At 37.4% G+C, this 21,014-nt stretch overlaps 1 protein-coding gene across 2 annotated transcripts; it reads right to left on the bottom strand.

Moving 5' to 3' along the window:
• Window positions 1-31: 31 nt before the first annotated feature.
• Window positions 32-20,962, bottom strand: fhl1a (four and a half LIM domains 1a). 2 transcript variants are annotated; one of them, XM_038289584.1, is made up of 6 exons: window positions 20,829-20,962; window positions 6,469-6,650; window positions 5,259-5,436; window positions 1,830-1,999; window positions 1,561-1,747; window positions 32-596 (listed from the first exon to the last, which is right to left on the bottom strand). In XM_038289584.1, exons 2-6 carry the CDS (start codon window positions 6,622-6,624, stop codon window positions 442-444), a joined length of 846 nt encoding a protein of 281 aa, XP_038145512.1. In that variant the 5' UTR covers window positions 6,625-6,650; window positions 20,829-20,962; the 3' UTR covers window positions 32-441. The 2 variants fall into 2 exon arrangements, with proteins under 2 accessions (XP_038145512.1, XP_038145511.1); XM_038289583.1 differs by lacking the exon at window positions 20,829-20,962 and adding an exon at window positions 11,649-11,804.
• Between the last annotated feature and the right edge of the window lie 52 nt (window positions 20,963-21,014).

Raw genomic sequence — 21,014 nt, 5'->3', positions numbered from 1 at the left:
ATTCTGTTTCCTGTACTGAAGGCAAAAAAAAGGGGGTTTAATGTTTTTTATTTCCTTTAAACTTCAACTTTTAATAATACAACTGGTTTATTATCCAGCTTTTTTATTTCAAATCCAGCAATATTATTAATCAAAGCAAGTATTTTCAGACAGCAGGCAGGATAAAAGCATTTCATCCAGGAACGATTCCTAGAAGGCACTGACATTCTTACAAAGCAACAGATGATCTTAAAAACATCAGAATTAAACCCTCTCATACAAATTCTGTTGCCGTGTTGCAGACGGAGTCTAGATGCAGTTTGCATGGTTGCCAGGAAGCTCTAGTGCAGAAGCAGTTTGCAGAAACCTTGAGACTAGCATGTTATTCAGAAAAAATTCATTTTAGTCATAAACTACAATTGAAGCGGTTTCCTCATGAATAAAGATGTTTTGCGTATCTGTTTACAGCTTCTTAGCGCAGTCGGGGCAGTAAATCTGCTCCGCGTTGATAACGAAGCGCTTATTGGCGAGGGAGAGGGAGCATTTCTTGCAGCTGAAGCAGTACTCGTGCCAGGAGTATCCTTCATAGTTCACCACGTTGGTGCCATGGCCAAACCCTGCAGAACAGACATTCAAAGACATCAGTGGGTATTACCTTGATTATACAGAAAAATATATTAACCTCCCCAATTGAGAACTCCATGTCAGAAAGTCTGAACTATTTCTTTAAATGCCTCATTGATGTTATATTTCCACTTATTAAAGATCTAAACTTCTGTTGCTTTAACCAGAAACAACCAATCTGGATAAGACACTCCCATACCACAGTATGGTTCCTAGCTCTTATTTAAATGCAAAATGGAACCAACCTATAAAACAGGACAGTTTGTCTACTCCTAATATTGACAGACGGGTCTAAAAGGGTCATAGTTCACATAATTTGAAGATTGTGTTGCTGTAGGTTCTGTTGTGTCTCTATGATGTACTGTTCTTGTATTCATTGAATTATTACAGTGTAAAGTTCCTCAGCATCTTCATTTTCCAAGAGTTTCCCCGTTAAGATAAAAATATATATTTTTTTTTCATATCACACATAAATACAATTATTAAATATAATTATGTAGTGAATAGGGCTGACAACAATTAATTTAATTGTGATTAATCGATTATTGAAATAATCATCAACTAATTTAGTAATCGGTTAATCGTTAGTTATGGAGACTAAAATATCCCCTTACCTGACAGAGCAACTCATTTAGAACAGCAATTATATGAAAATTAAAAAATATATCAACATTTAGCATTTAAGATAAAAAAAATAAATTTTTTCGTCTTTTCAGAACTCAAGTGGACAAGTTTTAGTTTCACCTCGTTTAATTAAGTAAAAAATCTTTTTTTAAGGAACCTTTGATTATCTGATTATTAATCAAAAAAATAGTCCACATGTTGTCCATTTGCAAAATAATCATTAGTTGCAGCCTCGAGAGACAAACACCATCTCTTGTTAAGATTTAATAAAAATCCAGTGTGTTATTTTACTTTTTCTTTATAATAAGACCATATATTTAACGTTGGTCCTACCTGTGATTGGGTTCTTGCAGCCGTGGCATTTCTTAGCCACGTCGGTCTTGTAGCAGTCCACGCAATAAACGTGGTCCTCGTGAGCGGTGAATCGAGTTCCCGCCAACGGTTTACGGCAGGTTTCGCACACAAAACACTCAGAGTGCCAGGGATGGTCCTGGTAGCTGATCCCTCCAGAGGTGATAGGCTTGATAAAACAAGGAAAGGAGCATGTTGACAAAGATGTTGAGCTGACAACGCATGTACCATAACACTGTAGCTCCCTGTACCTGCTTGCACTTATAGCATTTCTTGGCAAACTTCTTGTCATGGCAAGGAGCGCAGAAGATGTCATCACCCCTGGCAAGGAAACTCTGTGTACGGATTGGCTGCTTGCACTCAAAGCAGGTGAAGCATTCCTCATGCCACACTTTGTTCTTATACTCCACGTTCTGGGATCCTACAAAAACAAAATACAATTTTTAAATATAGTGAATTTTTATCAAATTTTTAAAGAATTTCCTCCATTTTCCATCCCGACAGTGGCTTTCTGGATGGCGTTTCAAAGTAATCTTTGGATCTTAGCTACCATTTCATGCATTTAGTGACTAGCAGTTATACTTGAACATGTCTGCACACAGCATGGCCTCTAATAACATTGAGGAATAGAAAACAAATGCTTGGGGGGCAGCAGCTTGTATCATGCAGTGTGCATCCTGCAGCATGTATAAAGTATATTAAAGTCATGCTTTCTAAGCAGTAGAATGGAATCCAGCAGACATGACAAATACATACAGTTGTGTTCGAAATAATAGCAGTGCCTTTAGAAAAATGAGTAAATGTCAAAATTCTTCAAAGAAATTGTACTTTAATGAACACAGATACATTGGGGACACAGTACATTCTATTCCAAAGCAAAACAATTGCGCAAAGTCATCAAAACTTAAATAATAATAATATTTCAAATAAAGTAAGAAATGGCATGTTCAAAAGAATAGCAGTGTTGCCATCTTTCCGTGGAAACTCAAAAATGTACTGTACAAACAAAGAAATTCTTGATAAGTGAACCTAGCTGAGTATCCTAAACTAATATTTTGTTGCAAAACCACGGTTTCTGATGACTGCTTCACATCTGTGGTGCATGGAGTCAACCAACTTCTGGCATCGTTCCACAGGTATTGCAGCCCAGGATAATTGCACTGTATTCCACAATTCCTCAGCGTTTCTTGGTTTTGCCTCATGCACTGCACTTTTTATGTCAGCCCACAAGTTTTCAATGGGATTAAGGTCCGGGGATTGTGCTGGGCACTCCATCAGTTGAATCTTGTTCATCTGGAACCATGCTTTTGCTCGCTTGCTGGTGTGTTTGGGGTCATTATCCTGTTGAAAGGTCCACCTCAAAGGCATTTCCTCCTCAGCATATGGCAGCATGACCTCTTCCAGGATCCTGATGTACTGGAACAGATCCATGATCCCTTGTATGCGGTGAATCGGACCAACACCATAGTATGAAAAACATCCCCATATCATGATGCTTGCACCACCATGCTTAATGGTCTTCAGTGAGTACTGTGGCTTGAATTCTGTGTTTGCAGGGCGTCTGACATACTGCCCGTGACCCTTAGACCCAAAAAGAACAATCTTGCTTTCATCTGTCCACAAGATATTATGCCATTTCTTTTCAGGCCAGTCAATGTGCTCTTTGGCAAATTGTAAACGCTTCTGCACATGTCTTTTTCTCAGCAGTGGGACTTTGCGGGGGCTTCTTGCTGGAAGGTTAACCTCAGTAAGACGTCTTCTGATTGTCACAGTACTCACTGTCAACTGAAGGTCTTGCTTGATCCTCTTGGATCCCATCATTGGCTGAGTCTTCGCCAGTTTGGCTATTCTTCTGTCCATTCGAGGGGTTGTCTTTCTTTTTCTTCCTCGTTTTTCAGTTTTTTGCTCCCATTTCAGGGCATTTGAGATCATTTTAGCTGAACAGCCAATGATTTTCTGCACCTCTTTGTATGTTTTCCCTTCTTTAATCAATTTTTTTATTAGGAAACGCTCATCTTCAGAACAGTGTCTTGAACGACCCATTTTCCTTGTTTTTTCAGGACAAATGCACAGCCAGCATGCCAGTTGTCTTGATCCTTAAATACGGATCACCTGTTAACACCCTTTTTTCCCAGAATACCCTCCCTAATTGATGCCCTCTCTAATTGAACTCACCACTGCTATTTTTTTGAACACACCCTTTTCAGTTAATCATTCAATTTCACAGAATCCACAGTATGCATTGCTGTCCTGTTGGGTTTGTTGGTTTTCTATACCTTTATTTTACCCCCCCAGAAACTTATCTGGGGTATAGAGTTTGAAATGTTAATAAAACAAGTGATTTTCTTGCTGCTGTTGAGGCACTGCTATTATTTCGAACACAACTGTAGCTCTTCAATTGATCATCCAAATTACTTCCCACACTTCATACCCAATTTATGTTTTTTTATAAAAAAGAAATTGGGATAAACTGAATTCACGGATTTATCCCAACAGTCATTTATAAAAACCTTAGAAGATATTTTCCATTATTTATTCATTTAAAACAAATCAGAGAGTACTTAGAAAAAACACCTGATCAACAGAGCTTTGGATTACAATAAAGTCTGCCTCCTAGGAAGCAAAATATTAAGACAGTGAGAATGACTTTTACACTGCCATTTTGAACGTGAGAAAATAAAGCCAGTTTCAACAGTGGATAATGAATAATCTGGTCAGCCAGCCTTTTCAATAAAAACCTCCTTATGGTCCAGAACGAGTCTGCTATTTAATCAGCACCTCTGTTCACCACTCTGTGGGTATCGAGGGATTTCTAGAGGCCCATAACATGTTTAAGATAATCCAAGGTGTTATTTTTGGTAAAATCACCAACTGAGCACTAGTCTAAAACAAGGATAACCTTAAAGATGGGATCTCAAACTGTAGCAAAGACAGAGGTTTTTTAATAACAAAGCACAAATCCTTGATCACCTCACTTAAGTAGAAATGTTGGCTATCTATACTGTCGTAATTATTTTTAGACAACTTTTTACTTCTACTCTTTATATTTTTTTGCAATTATTTCTACTTCTACTACTACTACTTTAATTTAATTTAAGCTCATTTTTGTTATGACTCGGTGTTTTAAAAAAAAAATGTAAACCATCTAAAAAATAATTTGGTTCATTCAGACAATTTATTTCTTTGTGGTTGAACTTGGTGCTGCACCAACCTGTTGTTTGCCACATAAATGAATCGTTATTCAAGATGATGCAAAGTTAAATTTGGCAATGTTGCCATTAGATATAAAACTAAGAAAATGAAGTACAAGGAAGATATTCAGAATTGTAGAAAAATGTTCCTTTAATAGGGTTGTGACGTAGATAATCTGTCCTTAACATGTTTTCCTGCATTACCTTTAATAGTTTTGAAAATTCTACTTTTATAGTTTTACTTGATTAAAAAGCTTAAGTTGATACTCTAATTAAACAGTAGGATTTATAATTCTACTGTACTTGAGTAATAAACATTAATACTTTTGATACCTCTGAGCACCAACCTTCTCTACTCTATTTCTGCACTTCCCACCCAAATCCCTCTCATAGAATGTGAATAGTGGTAATTTGCAAAATGCATAACCATAATATAAACTTAGTGGAGTTCAAGAAAACAGTCGTAACTATAGGAGGCGTCCAACCCACCTGGCATCACCACCTTGTAGCAGCCCTGGCAGCGGTTGCCGTCCTCTCTGGCACCACACTTGCCGCACATGATCTTGCCATCATCTCGGGCGCTGAAAGGCTCATTTGCCAGCGGCGTGTAGCATTTGGCACAGCGGAAACAGTCTTCATGCCAATAGCGGTTCTTATGGTGCAGCTCCTGAAACCAAAGAATAGGAGGTAGGTCATTCATTTTTAACATTTGAAAATGTTTTCCAGGCTTTAGCTTTAGGACAGGCCCTTTTACTTTTGTAATATAAAACAATATATATATTTTTATGGCAAAAATTTATGTCAATATAATAACAAGACACACCCGATTGCCTTAATATATTGAGAAGAATAACAAAAGTGTTTCTATAAGAGATCCATGAAAAACACACAGAGTGAATGAAACACATTTTTTTTTACAGCGTAACCATAGAGCATTAATGCTGATACAGCCACTTACAGTTTTTACTTTTTAACTCAGCTTATTAACTTTTTAACCGTTCAATTAGATTTTTAACTTTTTCATTTAGCTTTACCCTTTTTTTCTTAACTTATCTTTTTTAGAGCTTCATTTACAGTCAGTAATATATAATTCAAGGGCTCATCTACTTGGTCTAATGCCAAAATAACATGTACAGCCACACAGCTGTAGCTTTGCTGAATTGCTGATATATAAATATTGTGCTTCTAGACCTCACTGATGCTCTATAAAGGGTTATTGGTGGAAATATTAAGTGAGCCGAAGAGCCACTTGCATCCAAGGTCACCTAAGATTTAGCAGCTAAAAGCTTGAGCCTGCTGGAATTTGACATAAGCTAAATGTGGAGCAACTTAAATTTTCAATCATTATTAAAAAGAAACTGTGAGGAAAACAACCTCAATTTTTTTTATGGTTTCTGTGCCAGTGTATATCATAACTGGACATTTATTTAGTATTATTTATTTGGTTCAGGGGCCAGGGACATATCTACAGGGACACTGGCCCCTGTCCAGCCCATTAATAGGGGACTTAATAAAAAAAAGCTTCTCATTTAGAAAATGAAAAAGATAAAAGTCCTTTTCATTATGCATCATGAATATGTTCTACTTTATCTTGTCATGTAAAATCTATAAAAAAAAAAAACATTAAAGTCATATCAGTGTGTTTAGCTCAACGTGTTTAAAATTGGTTTAAATTGTGTTTGTGTTTTGGTAACTTTACCTTTGAATCAGCTCCAATCGGGCGCCGGCACTCGGCACAGGTGTTGGCACAGAGTTTGTCAAAGCACTTGGTGCACACATGCTTCTCATCCTTCTTTACATACTTCTTCCCATGCAGGTTATCCCGGCAGTAGTAACAGTCGAAGCGATCTGTCATGGTGGAGGTGAGGTAACTCCTGGGACCTAAATGGTGAAGGAAACAAATCTAGTTTGTGCTGAGTCACCAGATGGGGGCAGAGTTTCCCTAAAAATAAAAAGCAGATAAAAGCTAAAGGCTCATTTAGGAAATAGGGAGAAGGGCTGCATTTTATCCTTGGTACCATGTGTGAAGAAAAAAAAAAATGAAACAAATTTGAAACGGCAATACAACCGAAGTGTTTCCAACAGTTTTTGTCAACAAATAATTTTAAGGATGTTATATAGTAGACAATCACAGAATGGCCTATTTCTGGACTTTAACTAGGCCACTCTAATGTTCAAACATGCTTTCATCTAAACCTTTCTCCTGCAGGGCTTGCTGTGGCTTTTACCATCCAGAATGTGAACCATGGTTCTAGTGTTCAGTCTTGTGCAGCCTCTAGCTGATTGTGCAGCTATATTTTCTTTTTTGAGCATTATCCATCTTTCCCCTAAGTGCTGCTGACACCTCCACCCTCTCCCAAATTACATGCCATATCCCCACAGTATGATCGTGCCACTTCCATGTTTGACTGTGGGGGTTGTAAAAGCTTGGATTTTATGCGATAAACCAACACAAAGTCAAGCATCATTTTTAAGAAGAGAAAGGCACGGTTATTTCACAACAAAAAAATGACAAGTTAAATTGCCATTAAATTATGTTTGCACTCTCTCTCTCTCGGCTGATTTCTACAAAGGGTTTAAGTCAGTTTTCCTAGCCCTGAAAAAACAAAACAAAAACAACTCTAGCTCAGTCAGACTGAAAGATCATTTATAAAAAGTAACTTTCAGATTTTGCTAAACATCCTGTATTTGATTTAGATCTAGATTTTGACCCGCCATTTTAACACTTGGATGTGCTTTGATTAAAAACCCTTTCACTATATCTGTGGTTGTGGTTGACTCACTGAGAGGTGAGCTATCAACTTCATTAGTATTAACTAGGGCTGCACCGATCCACTTTTTTCACCTCTGATACGATACAGATATTTGAAGTTTAAAGTCGGCCGATACCGATACCAAAAACAGCACCAAAAACAGACACATTACCTAAAAAATTGTTTTATTGTGTAAAAAAAAACTGGGATCATTCTTCTGTGCATATGCTTTGACTTCCCTTTTCTTAAATAAATAAAAGTGGAAACAACCCAAATATAAAAGTTATGACTCATTTATTTAACAACTGTGCACAAAATATTAAACCAAAAGTCCTCTGACTTGATCAACATTTTTAAAAAAGTGTCATTATCAAGTATCATCTCTGTGATTTTTTTGAACTCTATACTGTTGCATGGAAAAATTTCATTTCTTTCCAAAGAAGTAAGCTGCTTCCTTTTTGTTTGCCGAATCCGATAATCTCAGCATCTTCCTTGTTATGAAACTTCTGGAAGTGTTTCAATAAGTTGGTGGCGTTATAGTTTGAAGATTTAATACCGCCCCTCGGAACATTTCTCCCACAAATATTGCACGTAGCCATTGGAGTAGTAGGCTGAGAGAGCGTGAAAAACCTCCACACCACAGATCCTTTCACTCGCTCCATTGTAAACAATATGGCCGTGTTGTGTTGTTGTGCTGCTGCATGACGGCAGAGCATAGCATAGAGTTAGAATGAATAGATCGGCCCCTATATCAATTCAATTTTCAGCGATACCGATCTATTTTTTTCCCCTTATATCTGGACCGATACCGATAAAAATATCGGATCGGTGCATCCCTTGTATTAACCATCTTTAACATGGACTGTTACATTTTCAACATTTATTTATACAATAACTTTATCTGATGTGATTTTTGCTTGGCTAGACATGTTTTCCCTTCTTGCATGTGAAGCTGGCCCTATTTTGGAGCATTAAAAAGTAGAAATGCAAACACATTTTAGGAAAAAATATATAAAATGTGGTTTTACATTTTATTCTGTCTATCTGCAATCTTTGTGACTCTTTGTCTCTCAAAATGAATTTATCAGACAACTTTACTGTAAAGCAAAACGAGAAATATAGCCTAAATGAAGGGCAAATCTTTCTCCAAATTCTGCGACAGACATGCTAGACCCGGTCAGAATTCAGGCTCTTTCAATCAGCAACATACCAAACCGATGAGAGATGTGTGAGTGAGGTAACACAGATGGCTGCTCGCTCTGGTTTTATCAGACTTCCCCTGCAAAGCCCTTGTATCTTAAAAGGCTCATTCTTCCCAAACCTCATCTGAACTCTGCATCGTTAAACTCTTCAGCTGCTTGGGTAAACAACTCAGCTTAGCCTGTATTCATCAGCAGTTTGGATTTTCACCACAGAAACTGTAGTTTCATGTAACCGGATATCTATCTACATCACCCTTTCCATCAGCTGATCATTACCTGCACAGCAGCACAGTTGTTTTGATCTGATCTACAACAACAGGAACTAAGCAGGAAACAATGGGTGGAATGACATTTTGACCGGGTAACCATGGGAACGAAGCAAATATTAATGATGCTATTTAAGTGGGATGTATTAAACAGCCATGAGTGAGCGTGTTGAGCCTCCCACAGCACGGTCTGACCCCTGTTGTGTGCGGACGGACGGATGGGAAGTTCTGGTGCCAGGCAGCAATGTGCAGCTGTGCTGCAGGGATAAGGGATGGAGTGGGGACCCAGAAATAACACAACCTGTCTGACACAGGCTTCTGGTGAGCCGAGCGGATCAGAATATCTATTTAAAGAACTAAAGGGCCACAAAGTGATGCCTGTTGGGGATAAGCAGCTATTGTTGGTCCTTACTTTAATCTTTGTTGCAAACAGAGTGCCAGCTGCCATCTGTCTATACGCACTAACCCTCAGTTATGGAGGGAGGGGGTTATAAAAATTGCGTCCACTTTGGAGAGAAGTCCTCTACAGTGGAAAGGGTCACCTCAGTTAAGAGATGATCTGACCAACAACATGACTTATAATCTATTTTTCCACAAAAAACAACGTCTGTGGCATTCTGATAGTCAGATATTAGCATGACATCCAGGGAAAATAGATTAAGGTATCTTTACGCTATAATTTCAAATTCCTCTAACAGAAATCTGGACTTATGGAGAGCATCTTTCATGACTACAGTAAAATAAGATCCATTTCAATCCCTTTAATGCCTTGACTGGGTTATCTTACATTATATAGAGGCCATAGTATCCCATTGATACAACTTGATACTCAAGTTGTATCAATCAAGCTCTTTTAGCTGATTGTGATTTATAGAGGACTATCCAGCCAGAGCCAATTTTCCTACTTTAGTGACTCTATGATAGAGTTAGTAGTGGTGAACTAATAAGAAACTCTTGATCATCCCTATTTGCATGTTAAAGCATAGGTTTAATTCCAATAGGTCCATTAAAGTACCAGCTAATGCACTGATGGACCAATAACATTACATCTTACCTAGATCTTAGTTTTAAACCATATTCAGAATAGAGAAAGTCATTATATCATAGTATCTAACCAGTTGATTGCCGACGCTCTGATTCGAATACGATCAAAGGTGTAATTTTAATAGAAATAAATGTAAAACATTCTTTCATGTTCTTAAAATACTTATTTTGTCATATAGATAAAAGCAAAATTATAAATTCTGGATTTATGTGATTGTTTCTATAATTTGTTGCTTTTAAATGAAATGTCATACAGATTTTTAGGCATTTGGCAAACGCTTTTATTTGAAGCAAATAAAAAAAAAGAGGATAACGATGTAGCTATTGTTACAGATAACATGCTGAAGCCTGTTATGAACTTTGATAGATGTTTGATAAATATTTAGGTGGTTACAATAGCAAACTATTTTTTTTTTCTGAACACAGAAAGATAATAATAAAAAGATTCTCTGTACAAAATACCTTGTTTTAGATTGATTTGTTGTCTATTGCTGAGCTTACAGGGAAACGACGTGCAGAATATATTTTTATTTGTTTTAAGCAAGCAATGCCACATTACTCAACATGTTGAATGTGTTTACAAGCTTGCAGGTGGTTGTTGTTGTTTTTTTAATATCTAATTAAGAATCATACTTTATAGATACTGCCAAAACAGCAGAAAAAATAACAATAGCATACAAAAATACAAGTAAAAGTTTCCCAAGAGCTACAAAATCCTTAGATGTAAAGAACAATAAAATAAGAATCAGAAAAATATGTAGATACTGTATAATTTTACTTTCCTAAGATTCCTTTGTAAGTTAGTTCTTAATCTTTTTAGGGAATGATGAGTAGTTTTTAATTCTTATCAAAATGAATGGTAAACACCACAATGCATTAAAATCAATAGTTAGACCATTAATTATCAGTCAAGAAATAATCAGTGTCATAGCAGTTTACAAACTATATGAGAAAAGGCAGAAAAATGATATTCCAGTTTATGGACAATAATGGATTAGCCTGCTGATTTTAACATGGTTTTATATTATTAGTAAGGCTTGTGTTGTAGAAATTAAACTACATCTTACATAATGAGTAAAAACCAGCTTCAGCATAAGGCTAAGGTGAAACATATTGCGTAAATGTGAAGTTATTCAGCACCTGATTCATTTTTTTCCTTCCGAAGAACAGGAAGTGTTATGTTTTATCATTAAAACCTTTTACACAAGTCATCTGAGAGGAGCACATCAGTTTTCTAATCAGCCAAACAAGGATAAATGTTAATGTAAATGTTCAATTTTTTTATTAGAATTTGCAAAACTAAAAATAAGATGAATCTTTGCAGGAATGAAAATGATAAATTTGATTATTGTTGATCTGATAACTATTAAAAAACTGAAGAAAAAAAGACTTTCCAAAATGCAAACTCTGTTTCTTGAGGAAAACACATTCCTTCTAATTTTTCTTTGACATTTTTTGGAATACGCTTCTGCTTAATAAAAAAAAAACACTCAACTTTTGAAGCTCTGATGATGAGAGCACGCCAAAACAAACAAGAGTCCCGGTTTTTTTTTATTGTGAAGTAAGAGGTACATTTTTAAACTCATCAATCTGCTTTTTTAGATTAATTTTTACCTGAATGTCTGTAGAAAGTCATGCTTGGTTCCAATCAGGGGAAAAAAGAGATAAAAAAAAGAAAAATGGAGTTGTAGCATCCACAGAGAGTCAGACCAAGAAACCGTGAGCATCAGTGTACTATGGCGGCCTGTTTATACCCCTCTGTGACCCAGACCACCACTGACCCCTCATCCAAATCCAACCTTCATCTCCCCTGTCCTTTTTAGGATATGGATTATAGAATATAGCTGGGTAGAGGGAGGATAGATTAGGGGATATATTTTGGATTCCATAACACTGACATCAGATATTATATAAAGAGAAAATGTGAACTAAAGGTTTACTCCACTGTGGATAACAGATACTCCCTCTGCCCTGGGATGAGATGTTTTGTTGGACAGTTTAGAACATGAACAAATGTTAAATCAACTCCTAAAGGATGAGTGACAGAGAAGACAAGCTGACACTGAGCAGAGTGGACCAGTGAAGCAGGACTATGCAGGATATTTCCCAATTTTCTTGGGAAAATACTTGAACTTGTTTAGATTGGGTGGGGACCATCTTTTAGCATCCATTTTAAGCCCTGTTAAGATAATGGGTTTGATTTAGGTCTTTTATTTTCCCTTTTCATCTTTTTTATCCATAAATCATTTTTGCCTTCTCTGTTTTGCCAAAGAGCATCATTCCACAGCATCATGTTTTCCACCATGTGTCAGTGTTTGGATGAAGAGGTCAGAATGAGCCATCTTAACACCAGAGAAGATGTTTTCCATTTTGACAAGTAAGTTTTATTTTGGTCTAACCTGACCTGAGGAACCTTTTACATCAGCTTGTCTCTAACTTTAAATGGGGTTCATAAAGCCCTAAATTTAAAGCTTTTTTCGATCACAGCAGCTCCTCTAGAGTCAATTTATAGGTTGTTCTTCCTGCCATGTCTTTAGCAAACCTCCGAGGCCTTCACAGAAAAACTGTAATTACAATAACATGTAAATACATAAAAACTGGCACTAACTATTAATTAGCTGAGATTGGCTTCCACCAGCTTTACATTTTCTGTCTGTGCTATGGAAGAGCATCCCCACAGCATAAAGCTGCCACCACCACATTTTACTCTTTAAAAAAATGTTTGAAAACCATAAATCATCTTCAACTTTAGTTATGCTTTACTTAATTCTGTTATGTCACACAATAGCCTTAAAGTACATTCATTCTTGTTTTTGTAACAAGACAAAATGTAAAAAAAAATGTAAATACTTTTACCAAACTGTTAATTTCAAGAAAAAAATATACAAAAGACAGAAAAAGCACAAACATTGGTGAATTTGTGTATCTGATGTGGCGTTTTAAAAGGCATCTGCTTGTAATTATTGATTTGATTTGCTCCATTACCACAGGACACTACATTACATTCGTCCTTCTTTTAGGATCTGTCCCCCAATTACTCTGAATCCACCAAAACCAAACCAGCCAACACATACCTCCTGAGGAGATAATTTCTCCTGCACATTATTTATTGCTTAATTTTGAAAAGGTTTTGTTTGTCATGTTTTTAATCTGGCTGAGTTGAGCTCAACCTGATTCTTCAAATTAAACTCTTTTTATCGCGGGTCTCGTGGGTCAGTGCCCACTGGGCCAACAAGATCCTGGTCCAACAAACCCAAATCAAGAGGCTGATTGGTTTTTGGAGGCATGCAGCTACATTTCTTTGTCCTGATTATTACCTGGATCTTTGACTCTGGCGAAGAAACCAAATACTGTGTAAGAAACTGCACAGTGTTGATCCTTAAGGACTGGAGTTGAAACCTCTACTCAAAAGATGGTAGTGAGTAACACAACAAAAGATGGTATCATTTCCTTCCAGCTCTTTGTGATCCACAATAATGTATGGATTCAAAACCCTAAAAACAAAATAAATAAATTGAAGGTTCTGGTTTCAATTTGACAAAACTTTAAAAAGCTCAAGAGGAATGCATACTTTCACACTGCAAAAATCACCCAGAAATAAGTAAAAATGTCTTAAAATAAACATATTTCCGCTAAATTTGAGTGGGTAAATAAGATGATTTGCAAACGAAATGAGTATTTTTCTATCTTAAAACTAGATAATTAGATAATATGCACTTGAAATAAGACAATGCAATTGTTTTTTTCTTATTTTGAATGTTAATTGTATAGTTCTGTTGGCAAAGTGTCTCACGTACCTCCTCAATTCTACAAAAAATGCAGTTATTTTAAGAAAAAATTTCATATTTAGATTTGATTGTTTTTGCAGTGCATTAAGATATTGTGTGACCCTGTCATTTAGAAGTTTTATTCCCTGATAATCATTATTACCTGAACTGAATACCTATTTGGTATAAATACATAAAATAAATTGTGATACTTTTAGTTTGAAACTTTGTTCAGGAATGTTTAGAATTAAAAAGAGTGTTTACTAGAATAATCCAACATATCATATGCGTCCAATTTCTGGGTTTATAGCAAGATACACTATATTGCCAAAAGTATTTGCTCACCCATCCAAATTATTGGAATCAGGTGTTCCAATCACTTTCATGGCCACAGGTGTATAAATTCAAGCACCTAGGCATGCAGACTGTTTTTACAAACATTTGTGAAAGAATGGGTCGCTCTCAGGAGCTCAGTGAATTCCAGCGTGGAACTGTGATAGGATGCCACCTGTGCAACAAATCCAGTCGTGAAATTTCCTCGCTCCTAAATATTCCACAGTCAACTGTCAGCTGTATTATAAGAAAATGGAAGTGTTTGGGAACGACAGCAACTCAGCCACGAAGTGGTAGGCCACGTAAACTGACGGAGCGGGGTCAGCGGATGCTGACGCGCATAGTGCGAAGAGGTCGCCAACTTTCTGCAGAGTCAATCACTACAGACCTCCAAACTTCATGTGGCCTTCAGATTAGCTCAAGAACAGTGCGCAGAGAGCTTCATGGAATGGGTTTCCATGGTCGAGCAGCTGCATCCAAGCCATACATCACCAAGTGCAATGCAAAGCGTCGGATGCGGTGGTGTAAAGCACGCCGCCACTGGACTCTAGAGCAGTGGAGACGCGTTCTCTGGAGTGACGAATCGCGCTTCTCCATCTGGCAATCTGATGGACGGGTCTGGGTTTGGCGGTTGCCAGGAGAACGGTACTTGTCTGACTGCATTGTGCCAAGTGTAAAGTTTGGTGGAGGGGGGATTATGGTGTGGGGTTGTTTTTCAGGAGCTGGGCTTGGCCCCTTAGTTCCAGTGAAAGGAACTCTGAATGCTTCAGCATACCAAGACATTTTGGACAATTCCATGCTCCCAACTTTGTGGGAACAGTTTGGAGCTGGCCCCTTCCTCTTCCAACATGACTGTGCACCAGTGCACAAAGCAAGGTCCATAAAGACATGGATGACAGAGTCTGGTGTGGATGAACTTGACTGGCCTGCACAGAGTCCTGACCTCAACCCGATAGAACACCTTTGGGATGAATTAGAGCGGAGACTGAGAGCCAGGCCTTCTCGTCCAACATCAGTGTGCAACCTCACAAATGCGCTTCTGGAAGAATGGTCAAAAATTCCCATAAACACACTCCTAAACCTTGTGGACAGCCTTCCCAGAAGAGTTGAAGCTGTTCTAGCTGCAAAGGGTGGACCGACGTCATATTGAACCCTATGGATTAGGAACGGGATGTCACTTAAGCTCATATGTGAGTCAAGGCAGGTGAGCAAATACTTTTGGCAATATAGTGTATATTAAGATGAAATGCTGGGAAATATTTTTTGCTTATCTTCATGTTCTCATGTTGGCTATAATTTAAAAATATTATATTTCAGGTTGAGAAACAGAGGAAAATTTATTTAAATTTATGACAACTGAGCTAACATGAAGTAAGGCTGCCAAGAAGAGGCCTAGTTTCCATCTACTGCCTTTAATATACCAGCAACAAATCAAAAATAATCCAGAAAAACTAACAAAACTGTTTAACTGATCTTAAATGAAATAAGTCAGGATAATATGTAACATTTTTGTAATTTTTTAAAATGCAAGATGCAAAGGGGAAGAACGTTTACAACACAGAACACATTATTTTTAAGAAGATCTAAGATCGCATCATTGAGGCATAAATGGGGAAAGAAACACCAACCTTGTCTATAAACTGCAAAAACAAAATTGTTTACATGGCAGCAACTTGTTTCCACAGATGACCTTTTGCCCTGAACTTTTATGAGACTCTGTCGCCCTCCAAATCTGGTAGCAGGCAGATGACCTGAGCCAAATGATCTCCATCAGGGGAAATGGTGACTCACCAGCACACCCAAAGCACTCCACATGCTTCCTCACACAGGGAGCCGTGTTACAGCGCAGACATAAGGTCAGGATTTGGCTGCTACACTCAGACATACCGATGTTGAAAATATGTTTGAACAAAAGGCCATGAGGAGAGCTCTATCAATACACAAACAACTTCCAACCAAAGGGGTTGGTGCTTGGAAACAATTTGGACATTTTCAGATAAGGCTGGTGTTCATTGGGCCCACACTATGGTTCAGGAAATACAGGAAAGAGGCAGTTCCTTTTGCTGATACTGGGAACTACACTTAAATTAATGTGGAAAATAACAGCTTGTATAGTTGGTTTACGTCTTATGAGGTTTTTCTACAAACTAGAGGCGGAAAAAAAGAGTAAAAGTTTGAAAATGGATGAAAAAGAACAAAATCAGAGCAGATTTAAGTTTTTCATTCTTACCTCTATAAATGAGATGTTAAGTGCATTAAAAACTAGCCCTGGTTTGTTTCTCCCCTTGGTGCAATCCAACCAAACAATCACACTATTGTGCATATCACAACATCAGCACAATGAGCCATAGGAGATGGGTGGTCTCAGTACATTCCCAAACAAACACTAAAGCGGTTGATCCAACCTCAATCTGATACATTTTTGGAATGCATAGCCGTAGTCAGGTATTCATTACATTGTGGGGTGCAGCAGAGTAAACAAACAAATAAATAAAGCCCACGGCACATTTTTGTAAAGCATTAGCACCTTAAGCAAATTTGGAGACATCTTCTCAAAATCCAGTATGTCTGAAAATGTCATGAACCTGGAACCATCAAGTGAGATGTCATTTTTGCGGAATATATTTCTAATCTCCTTATGATAACTGACAAAGCTCAAATCTGGCATTTATATATCATAGTCAATAAACATTTAATGACAGAGGTGAAGCATGAGACAGATATTCACTCAAGCAGCAGTTTTAATATGACAATAAGATTCAGCAGAATAACTCCTGAATTCCCTTCATGGTGGGAGCAGCTGCTCATAGAGAGAGAAGCCAAATGCCTCCTAGAGGAATAGATCTATGGTTGGACCAAACAAAATCTCAGCTGTTTAGCCACAATGACAAGATGAATGTTGGGAGGAGTCATGATGAGGTTTGAGTGAGGTATGACTAGCATGGTGGCGCTACCATCATGCCGAGGGTCAGTTAAAATATTAAATACAGCAAAACCTTATTTATTAAATGTTGTAATTCCTCATTTCTAAGTATTGAAAGACATTCATTCAGCAGTTAACACTTTATAATGTTGTGCATGTTACCTTGACCTTCCTTTCTTTGTAATATCACTAATATCAATATTTTATATTGGTTAAATATTACATCTGTTTATCTAATAGCAAAACTATGATTCTGATTCATTCATATTTTTCCTGGCACCTTTTTCTACTCTCACATTGCTCTATAATTCACCAAACACTCTTGCATAATTCGGTTTACGTTTTGCTCTCTTGAAGGGGACAGCAGTTTATCCTCCACAGACCTCTAAGCCCATGTAGAGAAACAGGCAGCCCTGCCTGTTTAAGGCAGCGTAGACCTGCTGAGAGCGCTGTTGCTTACCATTCATCAAAGTGGAAAGCACCGAGACGCACCCTCTTTCTCACTCTCTGCTCCATTTGCAATAATAAAAAAAGAGTGATTAGATTGTCTCTTCAACAAAAGTTTCCCTCTGGCACTGAAATACCTCCGTCTGCCAGATATCCTGATTTGTTGACCCCTGATCAACAAAAAAGATTCATTATCTCCAAAGTTGTGTTTGCTTTAGAGGTTAATGAAATGATGTGAGAGCTACAGTTAAAAACTTATCCTGGCTAAAGTAGGATTTAATTCTTTACTTAGTCACATATAAAGACTTTGTGGTTGTTAGGGGATGATGAGGTCATACTGGGGGAGATGTGGGCACAGTGGGCGAGCTAGAAAAGGAGCCTTAAGCTCCTGCTCCCCAAGATGACATCATTTCCTTGGTTTGGCAGCATCCCAGACAAAAAAGGGAGAGGACGTATGTCTTAATGGCTGAGTCACATGTAGTAGGCTCAGTATTATCCACAGCTGCCCTGGGGCAGACCAGACAGGTAAAGAGGCTGCTCAAGGACATAACTACTGAAGTCAGACTGGAAAATGTTTGTATGTTACTAGGAAATATTCAGATATTGATACTCAATCCAATTTTGTTCAAATTTTTTTCTTTCTGATAAAAATGTCAGGACACCCTTAATAGTTTTACCGTCTTCTGGAAACAACTTTGTAACTTACCAGTATCCGCCATTGGTCTAAGGAAAGCATGGCAAGAAATCAACTAATTGAAAATCACACTTTTTCTTGAAATAACTGGATTTTAATTTTTAAACTAATCTTTGCAGCGAGTTTGCCCCACTCATCACTTGCAGCTGTGAGATGCTTGACACTCTACAAAGTGTCTTCCTAGGCCTTGCCTTGTCTTTACTGGTGTCTGTTTAGCTATTGTCATACAGGGTAAGGTTTCGTTATTTTTCAGATGGTCTCTTTAGACGCTCCCTGATGCACAGTAGACTTCATAGTGGATCCTGTGAAGGTGAGCTGCCTAGCTCCAGTTACAGTTAGGCTCTCCCAAACAATAAAGCCTTTTCCATCTATTTTAATTGGGAGGAGGTTCATTTCTTTAACTTCTGTATTAAGTTTAGATTAAACATGTTCCCTGTTTCAGTGTCCAAATAGTTCAGATAAATATAAGATTATATTCTCTTTCCCCAAAACATCATTCCAGAAAATCATACTATTTATCCACTTTTTCCTTTGGAACCTTTTATTTTTTCTGCTTTTTGTACTTTTTTTCTTAAATAGCAAATGTTTCCTTAATGTATTTCTCCTAAAAAGGAACCGTAACAAACTTTGCCATATGTGTTTATAAACTATTTAAATGAAGGTTACTTGCACAATTCGACAATCATTGGCGTTCCCTTTAAGCAAGAAGATCCTGGATTTGAATCCTGATTCTGGGGTATTTCCTGCATGTTCTCCCTGTAAATGCATGGGCTCTCACTATGTAATCTTATTCTTCCAATGGTTAATTGGCCACTCTTCAATGGATAAGAGGCAGTCCATTGATAGATTTATAGTGTTTTGATTATAAAACCATGAAAAGCTATATCCCTGAACTTAATGATGCAAAATGATCTTGTTTTCTTACTGTTTTGACAACTTTTTGTTTGACTTACATCCACTGCTAATGAGCTGCCTGACTAGGTCTTCTTATATTTAGAGATACATTTTTCAGTGAATAACCAATGTGATTTCTAATTATGTCATTATCTGATACTGTTGCTCCCAGTCCAACACATTTTTCCTATGCATGGGGATCCTGGAGGATGCATCACCTTTGGCTACATTTCTTAATCATCTTTTACGTCTCAACATACAATATTGATTGCCAAGCTGTTGTTTGCTCTGATGCTTTCTATGTGCAGACAAAGCCCTGGTTGTCTAAAGGTTAGGAACTCTTTTCTGTTTAAATGACTCATAGGTAATGGGGGAGTGTTGGCCTAGTGGTTAGAGCCGTGTGTTTGTGCTCTGAGAAGGTTGCAAATACCCAATTCCATCCCCACAGCCTGCACTCTGGGTTCCTGAGCAAAACCCTTAACCCATAACTGCTCCTCTGGTGCTGCACAATGGCAGCCCACTGCTCCCCAAGGGGATGGGGGCTGATCTTAAATTCCTCCAATTTAAGATCATTTAACTTTAATTATGTAAGTGTTAAGTAGCATTATAAATAGTAATAAAACAGTTCCATGATGATGCAAGTTTAATTACCACTTATGGGATCTAACAGAACTCTGTAGCTATTAATTTCTGTTTCAGCGTTTTAAGTCCCACCCAGAGATGGCTTCTGGAAAGAAGAGTTTTTCAAAACACTAGCTAATAAGCAATTCTTTACTAAAATCCTGCTAACTTTAATTTCTTAATAAAGCTCAACTTACCTGTTTAATTACATTATCTCTTGTGTTACATGCAGCTATACTTCCCTGCTATATTCGAACAAGAAAATACCTAGAAAACCTAATAAAACTGACAACAAAGATCAATATCACATCTTTAATTTATTATTTTTTCCTCAAGAACAAAGGAAGGGGAATGGTCTCAGACATAAATCGCATGGAAATCCTGGTGAGTCAGTGATAGATGTTTAATATATTGAAAGATTGGACAAAGTTTAATTAGCTTCAAAGCAGTAAACTTACACCAGAATCAAAAGCTAAAATAACAAATAGGGCGAGTTAAAAATCATATAGGGACTCAGCATTTCCTGGTCTCTTTTAAATAATCAAATCTGTTGTTTTTTAACCTACTATCTTGAAATAATTAAGTAGTTTTGAAAAAAAAAAAGTATATGAAGTGGAATGTTGTTGTTTTTTTGTTGACGTTATTAAGGTAATTGTTTTATCAGACTTACATTTAGGACCCACCTTATCCATGATAGCAACAATAACTCTCCTAAAAGTGTTTTATTGTTTTTTGTTGTGCCAAACCTCCTGACATTATTGGTGCTGTGCATCTGGTCACATTTAAAATATCCTAGAGTTACTTCTGTTTAAACTAGGATATGTTTTTTAAAATGCGCCCTAGAGGACGTTGTGCATAAAATACGCGCATCGAGTCACTGAAAATTAAAAGAAAATATACCTTAGTACTTTTAACAAAGTAAACATTGAACCTCAGGTAAATCAACTCGGATGTGCTCTCAAATATGAAAACAGTGGCGCTTGCCTTGTCCTTAAATGCCCCCAAAACATCCTTATGAACATCCCTGCTTAACAAATTCGTGAAAATCCTTTAAAATTGACTAAATATCAGCTTAATAACCATATGCCAGATATATATGTGCGGGTTTTACTCACCTATGCAGAGAAGGAGCGCCTGTCAGTGTGCGCCAGCAGCGACGCCTCTGTTTGCTTTATTGGAGATGATTCCAATGAGCGCAAACTGCGCAGCTTTAAGACGAGCAGAGAGCGCAGCTGGAAAAAAGAAAAAAAACTCTAGAAACACTAATAAACAATGATCTCAACCAGGAATCTACAGGCACT

Source organism: Cyprinodon tularosa, unplaced genomic scaffold (genome assembly GCF_016077235.1).
Source record: "Cyprinodon tularosa strain WSP-4 unplaced genomic scaffold, ASM1607723v1 ctg27, whole genome shotgun sequence".
NCBI classification, from domain to species: domain Eukaryota; kingdom Metazoa; phylum Chordata; class Actinopteri; order Cyprinodontiformes; family Cyprinodontidae; genus Cyprinodon; species Cyprinodon tularosa.
The sequence above is the reverse complement of the archived record's forward strand: the minus strand, read 5'-3'. Positions and strand labels throughout refer to the sequence as shown.